The sequence below is a fragment of the Anguilla anguilla genome, chromosome 17 (assembly GCF_013347855.1).
Source record: "Anguilla anguilla isolate fAngAng1 chromosome 17, fAngAng1.pri, whole genome shotgun sequence".
In the NCBI taxonomy this organism is placed as follows: domain Eukaryota; kingdom Metazoa; phylum Chordata; class Actinopteri; order Anguilliformes; family Anguillidae; genus Anguilla; species Anguilla anguilla.
The window spans coordinates 11,553,913-11,567,397 of record NC_049217.1 but is presented as its reverse complement, the minus strand read 5'-3'; the positions used below and the strand labels follow the sequence as shown (position 1 = coordinate 11,567,397).

The 13,485-nt window shown below is 45.3% G+C and overlaps 1 protein-coding gene across 8 annotated transcripts in view; it reads right to left on the bottom strand.

The window, feature by feature from the left end:
• Positions 1 to 13,485, bottom strand: part of grid2ipa (glutamate receptor, ionotropic, delta 2 (Grid2) interacting protein, a) — a 43,518-nt gene that overhangs the window by 22,325 nt on the left and 7,708 nt on the right. For 7 of the 8 annotated variants that reach the window (XM_035397722.1, XM_035397718.1, XM_035397719.1 and 4 more), the window contains one exon: positions 12,782 to 12,936. In XM_035397722.1, the coding sequence (XP_035253613.1) occupies positions 12,782 to 12,936 (155 nt within the window). Of the gene's footprint in view, positions 1 to 5,288; positions 5,790 to 12,781; positions 12,937 to 13,485 lie in introns of those variants that run through there. The other variant, XM_035397727.1, reaches the window with a different exon arrangement.

The following is a 13,485-nucleotide window of genomic DNA, read 5'->3' as shown; positions in this document are numbered from 1 at the left end:
CAGCGCTCTCCGTCTCCAGGACTCTGACAGGAAGCGTGCTGCGACTGCTCTCCTCTCCGAGGGGGATACAGGGGCGCCTTGTCTATACGTGACAAACTTAGGACGCGTGGGATGAATGAGGATGTCTTTGGGAGGATGTTTAACCCTCCAGCCGCCAGCAGGGGGGGGGAGGCGGGGTTAAGATGGGCGTGGTCCCACGCCGTCCACTCGCCACCATTTCAGAACGTCTCCGATTTTACAGTCAGGCTGACAGAGGAAGGTTTTAATCTTACCTCCCCACCCACTCATGGAAATGGAATATACAAAAATAGAACCTCATCAAAAAACAAATTGCAATTATATACATTACTACCGTGTTCACATATTGCAACATATCACCACATTTACTACATGTTGCAGCAGCATATCCATGCCATTTTAAAGCTGGAGGTACAATTGCTTTCCCCTCTAAGCATGCCAGTATCAATTCCTGATGTTTAAAGAATTCCCAAATTGCCAGATCACTTTGTGTCAGTCCTTTTGAGGAACTGCTTTTATTCATAAAGTTCCACAGGCGAACATGCCCTGAGGTCCGCCATCTTGGATGAGCAGTTACTGCAGATACTAAAGCTTCCGGCGATCTGCCCGCGACTGCTATTCAAGCTCAGGACGAGCGCCCCCACGGGAGAGACAAGCTGTTGAGCAGACCGTTGGGTAAATGTGGTGATACCGTTTAGAGTAATCTGAATATGATATCGTCCACAGAGCTGTTCCACGTCATAAATTATTTATACGAATATGTGCACATTATAGGAAATGGCTAGTCAGCGTACAGCTTGATCTTTGCAACCACTAACCAAAGAAAGTTTGCTAGTGAACATGCAAGATATGCTGAAGTGAAGATTACTGCTATATCTGTAGTATAGGAATGCAATGCTTCAGAAACGACACACTTGGCTATTTCAGCTTGTGCTGAAACTGGTGAGTATCCAAGAAAACCTGAAACTTTTTAAAGCAAGTAGAGAGGAGTACACCCACCACCACACAGCCAGACAGTAACACAGGAGAGCAAACGAACCGTGAGAACGAGGAACAGGGACTGTGATCAAGAACTTGAACATTTTTGTCAATTTTTACTTTTTTAAACTTTTTTATAGATGTTTTCATTTTGGTGTACAATTTATAAAAGTTTGCAGTTCAAGGAGGAAAAAGGATATAAAACAAGTGAATGCAAGTATGTAAGAGAAGGATGTAAAACAAAAGTTCAAGCAATGTCACAAAGCCTGTTTTTAATAGCTGTGAAGAGCATATCTGCACAAATGCTCAGTGGGTCAGACAGGCATCACAAAGGAATGCTGAGACTAGTGAACACTGCATATTCCAATCACACACTAGTGACACTAGTAAACATTGCATATACTGAACGCACACATGAACACATTCTATTGAGCTGGTAAGATGAAGACACAGACCCAAGTTAATTGAGTAAAGGTAGAAATACTTATATTGGTGAAATTTAGTTGTAGCTTGGCATCATTGACACCAATAATTTGGTAAGCAAAAAGATTTCTTCAAATTTTTAAGTACATTTTGTGTATGTGAATACCTTTTTATGTTGAAATTGTTTTTGTAGAGATATCACTGAGTTGCATGCACCTGTATGAATATTTTAGACCTAGGCTTCACTGTATGGTGGACACTGCCATCTAATAATCAACATTAAAATGTGCATCACAGCTACCTTGCAGAAACTACATTCTTGCTATGTTCGGTCACACATGTTAAAACCCAACAAAACACTGCATGACATATTTGGAATTGAAAAACAAGATTCCAGTTACCTAACAATGTGGAGCATCCAATTCCTTATGAGTGAGACATATCTAAACAAATCTCTTATCTTTAATCATTTACAACCGTAATCCAATGACTGAGTCTAAATTATCCACATTCAATCAAACTTTTTTTCACGCTTTATAGTCCGTAATAACAGAAATATTTCACATTGCTACATTCTTTGAGATTGCATGGTGATTTGTGCTATATGGAAGAACAGTTGGCATTAAGATGGATACCTATGACGATCGTTCCAGAGATAAAAGGGAAAGTATATGATCACATTGTCTACCAAATCAAAAACTACGTGGTCTGGCAGGGAACTGCTAGCGAGGTGTGTGGCTCCCCATAATGAGCTCCTATTGCGGAGGTCTCCATGGAAACAGAATGGTATCAATCAGAGCTGGACGAAGCAGGTCACTGATTGCGAATCAAAGCTGGTGCGTGTCTTAGCTTTATCGCTTCCTGTTGTGCGGAGAACTGGCAGTTCCGTGAGTGGGGCACATTGGTTTTACAGCAACTCTTAAACTTGCTCCCTGTTTCCACCTAGAGGCCAATCTAAGCATAGCCAAGAAAAAAACATTAATTTTATGAAAATGGAAGCCAACTCAAAAGGAAAAGACCTCGGTGAAACCGTAAGTAATCAACAGTCCCTGCTCCTTGAAACCTTGTTTGATTTGTTTAAGTTTTCGAAGAGGCCCTCCACTGCATTTCCCCCCCTCGGGTGACCCAACCACACACGCCGTGCCAGCCCTCCTCCCTGCATTCTGGGTCAGTGCAGATAGCCGCGTTGCCAGTCCCGTCTCCAAACCTTGTGCTTGAACCTTGAGGTCAGCCCGTCCGGAATTAGCATCGGTACCCTCAATACGAAGAGGGCTTTTTTCTGGAGCAGAGAGACACCTGCAACACGGCTCTGCACACGCGTAGCAGGAAAAGATAAGAGGCTGCAGGACAGATGACACCCCTGTTTATTTGAAAGATGCAACAGAAGAGACGCAGTGAAGATTGATTCACCTCGCACGAAAAAGTGTTAGCAGTGAGAGACTGAGATCTCTGACTATACATGTTTTCATGCAAAATGGTGTGATTGCTTATGCACCAAACAAATCGCTGAAAGGATGAGCAGGTTCAGACTGAACCCTATCATGTTATAGGTAACCAGGGCCAACAGAACTCAACCGGATTGGTTTAACTCACATCTTGGCAACAAAAAGAAGGCTTTCAACAGCAGCAGTAACTTTCAGAGAACATCCACCCTCAGCTTTTTAAATAAGGATCAATCGAAATTCTAACTTTCAGCATGTCTTTTCCAGTCAAACATCATTCATATTTTTCAGACACTTTCCAGGTTAAAAATGATAACAAACATCAATGAGTCAAAAACAAAAGGCCATGCAGTACTACAGGACAGACAGTGACTATTTTACACCCTACAGTCCACACAGTACTACAGGAGAGAGTTAGTGCTGATCAGAGGAGAGGCAAACCTCTCACTTGGAACAACTGGTAACCTGTCAGCGCCTGCTGCTTGGAAAGATCATCATACAGATGTGTTTTTGGCCTAATTGGGGAAAAAAAATTACTTGCTGAGTACCCTGCAATATGAGAAATATTTTCCCCATTTTATTTAACAAGTGGAAATGAAATCCAGCAAACCCGGCTTTTAAAACTCATTTAGTTTCTGAGATGCCCCCAATTAGAAGGAGGTCAAGAGGAATCTAAAATTAAATACGTGGGTGGGAGGCGGCTCTACAAATCAAGGACAAATCCTCTCAGAGAATGACAACTGAGCGGAGGAACCTGACAAAGCCACATCTCTCAGAAAGGCACTGAATTTTACCCAACATGCTGGACCTTCTGGCTTGACTACATCAGCATGGCAATGTATGCTCAATGTAAGGGGGTAGGCAGGTGATTGTGGGTTACTGGGAAACACATCCCCAAACAACCCTGTCCCCTTATATCAGAAAAAGGGTCTCTGGTGGAAGTGTTGAAATAAAATTGGAATCCGTGCTCAACATCACTGTAACCAACTTAGCCACGGCATATCAATGCACAACTGTACACAGGTAGTTACACACCTAGCACTTCACCTGTAACTCCCTCATGTTGGCCTTATTGTCCTAGAGCTACATACAAGTCTTTATTAAATGTCATGTTACATTTCTATGCAGATACTGAATGTAAGCAAAAAGAAAATTAGCTCAAACTGGCAAAATGACTAAAGCAACCTTGTGTCTTTAATTGGATAACCCAGTCAAGGAGGTTTCACCATACATGTCAGATTACCATGGAAACTAGTGCACTGTGACGCTAGCCATGTCATGTAGAAGTGTAACACCGATCTTACACTGTGTAATATTATCAAAACAAAGATGTGTGATGTACAACCAACAGAACAGAAATGAAATTTCTTCTCTTGCCTCTTTTTCTTCACCAATAAAATAGCTGACAGATTTATGAAAGGTGGGTTGTTCAAAATCGGGTCAAAGTGGAGGGCACTACAGTGCAAGACTGCTCAGTCCATAAGACCACATTGACTGACCGTGACCGCAAATTAAGAGGACCCTCACTGGTCATGATAGCCCCTCTGAAAGCCAGGGAGTGCCACGCTGAATTGCATCAAAGTGCCGCATCAGGAACTAAGGGCCGCGGTGTTTTTATTTTCCTTCCCAACGTCAGTAGCAGCGATGCTCACAAACGCTCCACATTTTCTGTGGGAAGTGAGAGGACAGACTGAAGCAGCCCCTGGCTTATTCATCTGCATGGTAAACACCGACAGCTTTAAAATCATCACGGAGGTTAACAGGTGAATAATCCAATAAAATGCTCCCAAGTGTTTGGGGAAAAAAAAAAAAAAAATGTGCTTTTAATACTACAATTTCACAAATGAAATTCCATGTAATTCAACTTCATGACACGTTTTAAAGAAGCTTAGAGTTGTGCTCCACGTGCTCTTGTTGTGGGCAGGTCCAGTTAAAATTGCCTGCGTTTACAGCGGCAGCTGTTTCTGCGCTCCTGAGGCCAGCTTTACATGAGTCCTGGCACCGACACGCTGACAGCACTGCCTCAAAAAGTCCTTCAGACGAAGGGCGGTACGCGCTTTAAGTTAACGTCCTACACGTAAGCAAAGAGCACTGTGTTCATAAGGCTATCACGAGCAGCACCCACATTTAACCGTTTCTACAGCACCTCATTATACAACAGACGCAACAGAGTATAAATCAAATAGGTGGTCTCATTCCAGAGAACGGCTCTCTGCTGTTTCCACCCTCAGTTTGCCAACGGCAACAGCAACTAACAAACTGACAGAGTAACAACGGAGAGAAGCAAGTAGTAAACGGAGTAACATCTGAGTACTCAGAGACAGCAGTTTCCACAGTCGCTGCGCCAAGCGGGAACGCACAGCGTAAAAAGCAGGCTATGAACAGTGAGGTCCCTGGAGCAGGGGGCACCAGTGATCGAGACCTTACCGAAAGTGCCGTGAGAAGCTCCTGTCCCGGCCCATGGCTCCGCCGGTCGGTTCCAGTCCAGTGCGACGCGTGCCGAGGATTCGGTTTCTCCGGCAAATGGAGGGGAGCCGAGCAGCGTTAGGAGCCCTGGGGCTATTCCTCACATCGCTTTAGCGGCTAATTATCTGCTGCGGAGGGCCTGCGGGACGGGTCTGGGGGCGTCTATGGCGAGGAGCCAAGAAGGGTGGAGCTCAGCCTCCGAGATGCCAGAAGGGGGTGAAGGGTGTTCCTCCACACTTCCAAACCAGCTGCATGTTCAGATCCACAGGTTTTTTTCTTTTTAGCAACTGGTCTTCATCTCACTCTTCTTCCTCTTCCCCCCCCTCTTGTATCGCCCTCTTGGGAACTCTGAGATCACACAGAGATTGACGGTTCAGAGCTTCACTGCGCACCTGGACGTTTGTCGGCCGCAGCGTTGGCAAGTTGACTACCGCTCCTCGGCAGGTAAGAAGACAGAGAACAGGCAAGGGAGAGAAACAGAAGAGAGAGAGAGAGAGAGAGAGAGGAAAAAGGGAGAGGAAAATAGCGAGGGTCCTCCAGGGATTATGGGCATGAGTTAGAGCGCCCCCCCCCCCTCCATAATTCACTACTTGCAACTAGGCTGAGCTGTGATTGGCCAGCTTGGGAGTTCAGTCAGGCTGACTGGCTGGCACAAGAGTTCAGCTCTTGTCTTGTTTGTAGCAGTGGGCCTCAGAGGTAAAAGCCCCACCAGTACCACTTGCATGAAACTCCTCTTTGACAATGTAAGGAGCGGCAGACTTCAAGGGCACGTACCACTACTAGCTGAAAAAAAAAACGAACACAGGGGACATGCTTGGTTGGCCTTGTCAATCGGACCAGAGAGAAGATCTGACCTGGGCTTGGAAGGAAGGACCAGCTGAAAGATTTTGCAGTTTTTCAAATGCTGAGGGAAGAATGTACCAAGATCACCACAAAGCAGGGATGGAACTTTAATGAACAGCTGAAAAACTGCTCTGCATGGGGTGGGAACCTGCAATGCCTGGTTTCAAGATCAAATTCCTGCCAAATGCTCAATCCCACATTCAAAAATTACTTAGAATTGCTGATAGACTCTCCCTAGGCACAGCGGTAAGGTACAAAGGTGCTCCTTTATCAAAGAGTAAACACAATGTCTGAAGACTCCTTTAACACTTCCCTCCTGTCCTACTTGTCCTACTTGACAAGAGCTATGCACTGTGCACAACTGTGGCTGCCTCTAATGCGATATTGTACCTTGGAGGGATGTTTTTTAAAAGAAGTAGGCTGGTTGAAAATAGAGTGTCCCTATGCAGGAATAATGCTTCATATTTCCAGGGCCGGGTGGAGAGACGAGGCAAGAGTTGTGTGGCCAACTTGAGGATTAAGATTAAATGGGGTGACCTGGACCTGTCAGGGTTCAGGTTCAGAGACCTGGTCAGTAGAGTCAGCATTGTAACATCCCTTATACCAGTATCCCCTTCCATCCCCCAGCTCAGGGGTATCCAACCCAAAACCTGAAGAGCTGCAGGGTCTGCTGGGTCCTCCAACTCTGGTCCTGGAGAGCCTCAGGGTCTGCTGGGGGCCCCAACCCAGGTCCTGGAGAGCCTCAGGGTCTGCTGGGGTCCCCAACGCAGGTCCTGGAGAGCCACAGGCTCTGAAGGTTTTCGTTTTCCCCTTAGTCAATTTATACCAAAGACACAAGATGAGGCAAGTTAAATGTAACTAATAATCTGCTTTAATTGATCAATCTAGTGCTGAGAATCAATGACCAGCAGGACCTGCAGCTCTGGAAGCTAAGTGTTAGCCACCCATGCCCTAGCCCCCACCCCTTCATTTCTGCACAACAATGGTGCCTGAACTGTCAGGAAGAAAATCTCAGAGTGAAGGAATTTCCCACAATGCTCAGTGTTATGGGTGGGGCAGGCACGCTGGCTTCATGCAGTGAGAGACGCATCATTTCATGATGGAAGCCAAAGCTTATTCGTTGGAGACGGCCTGTGCTGTGATGTCATCAGCAATCCACTCCAACCCCACTCAAGTTGCAGAGCAAAGCGGGACATTCAACTGAGCACATTCCCAGTCGGTTTTTTTTTAGTCACTTGACTTTTTAAACAACTTCAAGGTTCAATGAGGAGAACTAAATATTTAAATATTAAACATTTCAGGGAACATCCTGTTAAACTGTTTTCCGTTAATAAATGTTTTCCATAATTAATTTCACTAAAGACAGGTTAAATCTTCGTAAATAAAATCAGGCAGTACAACAGTACAACATGCGGGAAACGTCAATAAATAACTACTGGTGGGAATCAAAGTATTTTTACTTTTTTCACTAGTCTATCACAGCAAAGCGTAAAGCATAGAGTTCAAGTCAGCCTCACAAAAAATAATGTGTTTGTCAGAGTCCCCAAAATAGACACTCGTCTTCTGTGAACAGACATCACCTCTGTGGCAGTGCATATTTGTCTGCAATACCCAATATTTGTCTGCAATACCCAATATAGTAGCACAACATCAATCGCTCTCGTGATAGAAACAAATATATTCCGTATAATCAGATACAAAGAGGAACTTTCGCTTGCCATTAATCGCAATGTTTCTATGATGAATAATCACAGCATCTAACATTTAAAAAAAAAAAAAATACAGCTACACATGGTCAGAAATGCCTCCCAAGTTAACGAACACACGGCTTACACATGCAGGACACAAAACTATGTGTTCCTTAACATTAAGAGGCAGCGTGGTACACACACTGTACGGAAGTCACTCAACGACTATGTTTAGAGATACAACTTTAGGCTTGACAGCCATGGCAACTAACCACAATCGCCACGACTGTGTGCCTGTCCACACACGCTTGATAGAAACAAACACACAACCAGCATGAACATGACTCAGACAGTTATTTAAGACATTGCGCATTTGTCACGTAATGACGATAAACCGGAGGCTAATACTCTGCTAACGCCACGTAAACTGACAAAGGCTGGGCAGGAAAGTTTACTGCTCTATGACAACATACAAATTTGTCGGTTAGTCTTTCCCGCTTAATTCTGTAATCCAGGCAGTTGTTTATAACAGTCCATGCAGACTGTGCAGTTGTTTACTGAACAGCTATAGCAGGTAGGCTTCTATGATTGCTGTTAATACATGAAAGTGAACATATGCTCATTTGCACGTTAGCCGAACTAAGCAAGTTAGTTGCCGGCTTCCAGCTACCTGCACTTCTACCTAGGGCAGTTTTTTTCACTCCCATCTAGAACCATACTGTGCACAACCTTAACCACACAGGCCCTTGAGTGGTGAGTCAGCTTCAGCAGTGACAGGGGACCTGCCTCAGGAGCACACCACTGCACCTGGGGAATGGGATCAAGAGCTGCTGCACAGTGGGGATGGGTGAGAGAGCTGCTGCACAGTGGGGATGGGTGAGAGAGCTGCTGCACAGTGGGGATGGGTGAGAGAGCTGCTGCACAGTGGGGATGGGTGAGAGAGCTGCCGCTCTGTCTCTCTCTCTCTCTCTCTCTCTCTCTCTCTCTCTCTCTCACACACACACACGGCAAAACAAGAGGATGTTGTCTGCGCTGATCTGTCGGAGTACAAACCTGCCCTGCGTAGTCCTCACCCACCTCACGCATACACATAAATACATGCATGCTTGCAAATACACTCATGCTCACACACACAATAAATGCTCACCATAAACAAATGTGTGTGTGTGTGTGTGTGTGTGTGTGTCTGGCTGAGTGAGTTTATGTACGTGTATGACAGTGAGCGCACGTCTTCACGGCAGACAGTCACGCACATACAACTGCGGAGGAGAAGAAAATGTCAAACACTTTCTTACGTCCAGGAGGTTTGGAGGCAGTGTGTGGCTGAGAGGAAATACATGATATCCTGACTGACATTGCCTGCCGCAAAGAGGCATGGAGGTACAGAGAGGAGAGAGGGGCAAGGACGCACAGCCACGCCACGCCCCCCCCTCCACCAACTGGGCATGGCTAAGAAAATCACCCCCAAGCTGAAAAGGGGGTTGTTCAATGTCACATGTTCCCAGCGGGCTAAAGTAGGGTTTCTCAACGTGGGCGGTACCAGATCCCAGGGGGGGTACTCAGATTGCAAAGGGGGCACTGGAAGCACAATGTATGAAAGGGTGGCGTTGGAGCCATTATGGGGAATGAATGCCCCACATTAATGCTCAACCTGGGGGCCAGGCTGTCACTGCCTGTGAGATCCAAGGGACATTTTACCTTTAATTATCACAATTAAGAGTAGAATTCGCGGCTGCGCCGATGCCTGCGCTCTGTGCCGCTGGTGGCAAGTATTCGGAGACGGACACCAACGGCCAGAGCATCTTCTACACATTGGATCCACAACCGTTCAAGGAGAATAACATTCGGATCATCAACATCCTACTAGGCTGTGATCAATTTCTTTCAGCGCACATTAGCTTAGACTTGCTGGATGAAAACACAGCATCAGCCTCAGCCTCACACTGGACACCACATTAGAAAAAAAAGAACTCAATACTGAATGCCAATGCTGCTCCCGGTGCAAGCAGGCGGGTAAGAAAAGGGGGCGGGGATAACAGGTAATGGAACGCACACGGTAACGAGAGCCCGCGTGGCGTATCCCCATCTCACGCCTCCCCCTGGAGAGGCAGCAAGCCGCGCGATGAATCAGAGCGTTCCTCACGAAACGGCAGCGCTCCTGCAGGGGCTTCAGCTTCTGTTACCAACTCAGCCCTACCGCGCGAACGGCATACGCGGGCGTGTTCAGCCCACTTCCGCGCTCTGCTGGGAGACTGAATCAGGTCACGCACGCGCGCGAGCGTACCTTCAGCACGTCACCGGAAGAGCTCTCATCGCGAGAACGCGCGCCCCACCTCCAACGCCTCACAGACACCAGGACCTGCCCCTTCGCCACCCCCCTCACCTCCAACGCCTCACAGACACCAGAACCTGCCCCTTCGCCACCCCCCTCACCTCCAACGCCTCACAGACACCAGAACCTGCCCCTCCGCCACACTCAGCCCTTCAGACAAAATCTCAAAACTTTCTTCACAAGGACAAACTTACAAGAAGGAGCCAAGATAAAAGTTCTGAAGTCTCATCACACATCCCCCTGTGACAGAAACTTTTTTAAAGACTCACTTCACCTTAGGTATGCACTATGTATGTTAAATTTTCATCTTTTAAAAGACACTTTATAGAAATTATGCATGCGTTACATTTTAAACACTACAAAACACTGGAAAAACATTCACAATTGTCTGTCATACTTCAATGCCCTTGTTCATGCAGTTCTTAAGAATTACGTTGCCATACATCACACATTATTTATATATCACATATATCACATCACCTACCATGAAAGCCTTTCACGGTGCTCTGGATAACAGTGTTGGTCAAATAAACAAACAGCAATAATAAAAACAATAATTATAATAAAAATAACAGCAAACATAATCATTAATGATGATGACAAAAGATACCATAGCCGGCACCTCCAGATGCAACTGCATCACCATCCAACAGGAAGCAGAGGCATAAAGCAGGTGTGACATCATCATGAGTCATGACAAGATGGGGACATTGTCAGAGGATGCTGAGCAGCCTTTGAACAAGGTACGACTGACAAACAACCAGCGAAAATTCTATTATTACCTCTCAAAATCAAGACTTTTTTTCCCCCCCAGGGCCCAAACTCTGTCTGGTCTGGTGCGCCACCTGATTACTTTATAAAATATTCATAACGTGCCCCGAATATAACAGCCCATGTTGACAGTCGCTGTCAGGGGAATGCTTAGAGGACTATATTTAAGTTCTCCTCTGTTTGGCTAATCAGATTCTTTGCACTTTTCAGAAACTGCTTCTCTTTGTTTATCAGCGACGCTGAAACTAGTCGTTATTTCTACAAACACACATCGCGTGCGGTCATGAGCACATCTGTAGGCTACTCTGCTTCCAAGCAGGTGTCTGAGCTACAGAGAGCAAGACAATGCTTCTTAAAGACAGGGAAGTAAGGAACTTGAGTATTCCTGTCCAAATATAGATATGTTCATTCAAAACATGTTATTTTAAGGATATCTGTGGTTTGCGTTAATGTTCTCTGTGCAAGACCCGCGATCAAACGTTCATTTGGCCGCTAATAAGAAAAAGACCAAACGAACCTAAGCACAAGAAAAGGCCACTGTCCTCTCTGTGCCCAAGAAGGCAATTTCAATTGCTTCAGCAATGAAGGTGCAGATACTCTTGAAAAACACAGTTTACACACCATGTTTTTATGATGTGAACTACTTTTAGGACGCAACTGACTATATGGGTCAGGAAATCTAGGCGAGACAAACATTTATTTAGAAAAACATTTTTAACTTCGGACATGTTAAAAAATTTTTTGAAGCACCCAACGTCGGTACTTAGCAAGAGTACCATGTATACAGCGTTTCACAGAGCTCTGCCTTCTCATACAACTTTGTGTGGTACCCCAATATCAGCACTTAGCTCAACATATATGGTTATGAAAATAGGTACCATGGACAGAACAAGACTGAACACACTCCACACATTTAGTGGAAGTTAACACATTGGAATATTTTTACATTAACATCTGTTTTTTGTGGAAAAGAGCTGTCACTGTCCTTTTTCATATGCAGACTAATCCGAGAGTTCTGACTGCAATACTTCACATGAATATGAAGAGTTTGCTGACCTCTAATGGCCGTTTCATTTGAACATATTCTGCCACCATGAACAACATGAAAATATCCTGAGGAGGTGAAAAGAGCAAAGCGGAAAAACAGTACACAAAAAAAACCATGTAGGGGAACCATGTCTGAGTATCCTTCAAAGAATCTTTCACTTTCAACACGTAGGATTTATTTAAACCATCACACCCCCTTCCCCATGTAGAATGATCACACTTGACTGATAACATCAAAAAGCTCTTCTCTAAAAATACAGGAAACCTCCAATAACCGCCAAGGACAAGCAGGTCTCAGGAAGTTGGGGGGTCATGTGATCAATAAATTAGGGAAGGAAGCACCTCTACACCCATCACATAACTACTCCCAATAAGCCAGTACACACTCCACAGCTCGGCAATCCGCATCTGTAGCCTTTCTCCCTCTACCCTGATTCCCCCTTCCATTCCACTCGTACTTTCCGAGACATCCACCTCCACCAATCACGCATCCTGTTTCCACAGGGCACCTGCAAACCTTTTCCGGTCGCCACACAGAGTTGCCCAGTGTATGACTATGCCACTCCAGAATGCCATTTTACCTGACATTATGATTCTCCCTTACTTACGTTAACAATAATGGCAATAGCAGGCCACGAAGTTGCAATCAAACCAGTAATACCTCCAAATTATGTTACATGCTGCGCAGTAACATAGGTTTTGATAGGTTCACAGGCGGCTGGTGGAAGGGGGGCGGGGCCCAAGGCTGGTTGGGGGTGGCCCCTCATAGGTACCTGATGGCGTCTAGCAGCTGCCGATGCTCCTCATTGGTCAGGATGTCAGGGAGGGCGGAGGCCAGGATGTCCACCTGCCTCTCAGCGGCATACTGCTTCAGCGCCGCAAACAGCTTCTCCTTCACTTCCGGCTCCCCCCCAAGGACCTGCTCAATCTGCCGCAAGCAAGAGCAAACCACACCGCCATGAGGAACACACTCAGAGTCCCATATCAAACCTAAAAAAAGCACTGATAAGCAGCTCCTGTCAATCACATTACCCCTAGCCCCATCTGTTTTTGTAGTATTGACAGTTTGTGATTGTCTTATATTTAAGAATGGCAAACAGAAAACGGAGTATTTTTAAAACCTACAAACAACTATGATTCTGGCAGTGCTTGTTTGCTCTGCTATTCACAGAATTCAGCATAATGTGTAACGTAGAGTCCAATTATTGAAACAGATACAGTAGCATTGATTATAATACTAATAACAACAACAGTGAACCCAAGAATAACAAAACATAAAAATTAGCTATACAGACTACAAAGACAATAACATCATTCACAGAACAAATTAAGCTGATCCTCCACTCCCCACCTTACACACCCCACCTCCAAAAACCCACATTTCGAGTCTACAGCCAGTTAGATATAGATAAGGACAGACAGAGATGGAGGAAAAATGGACACAGCAGAACAGGGCACAAGGGACAAATGCAAACAG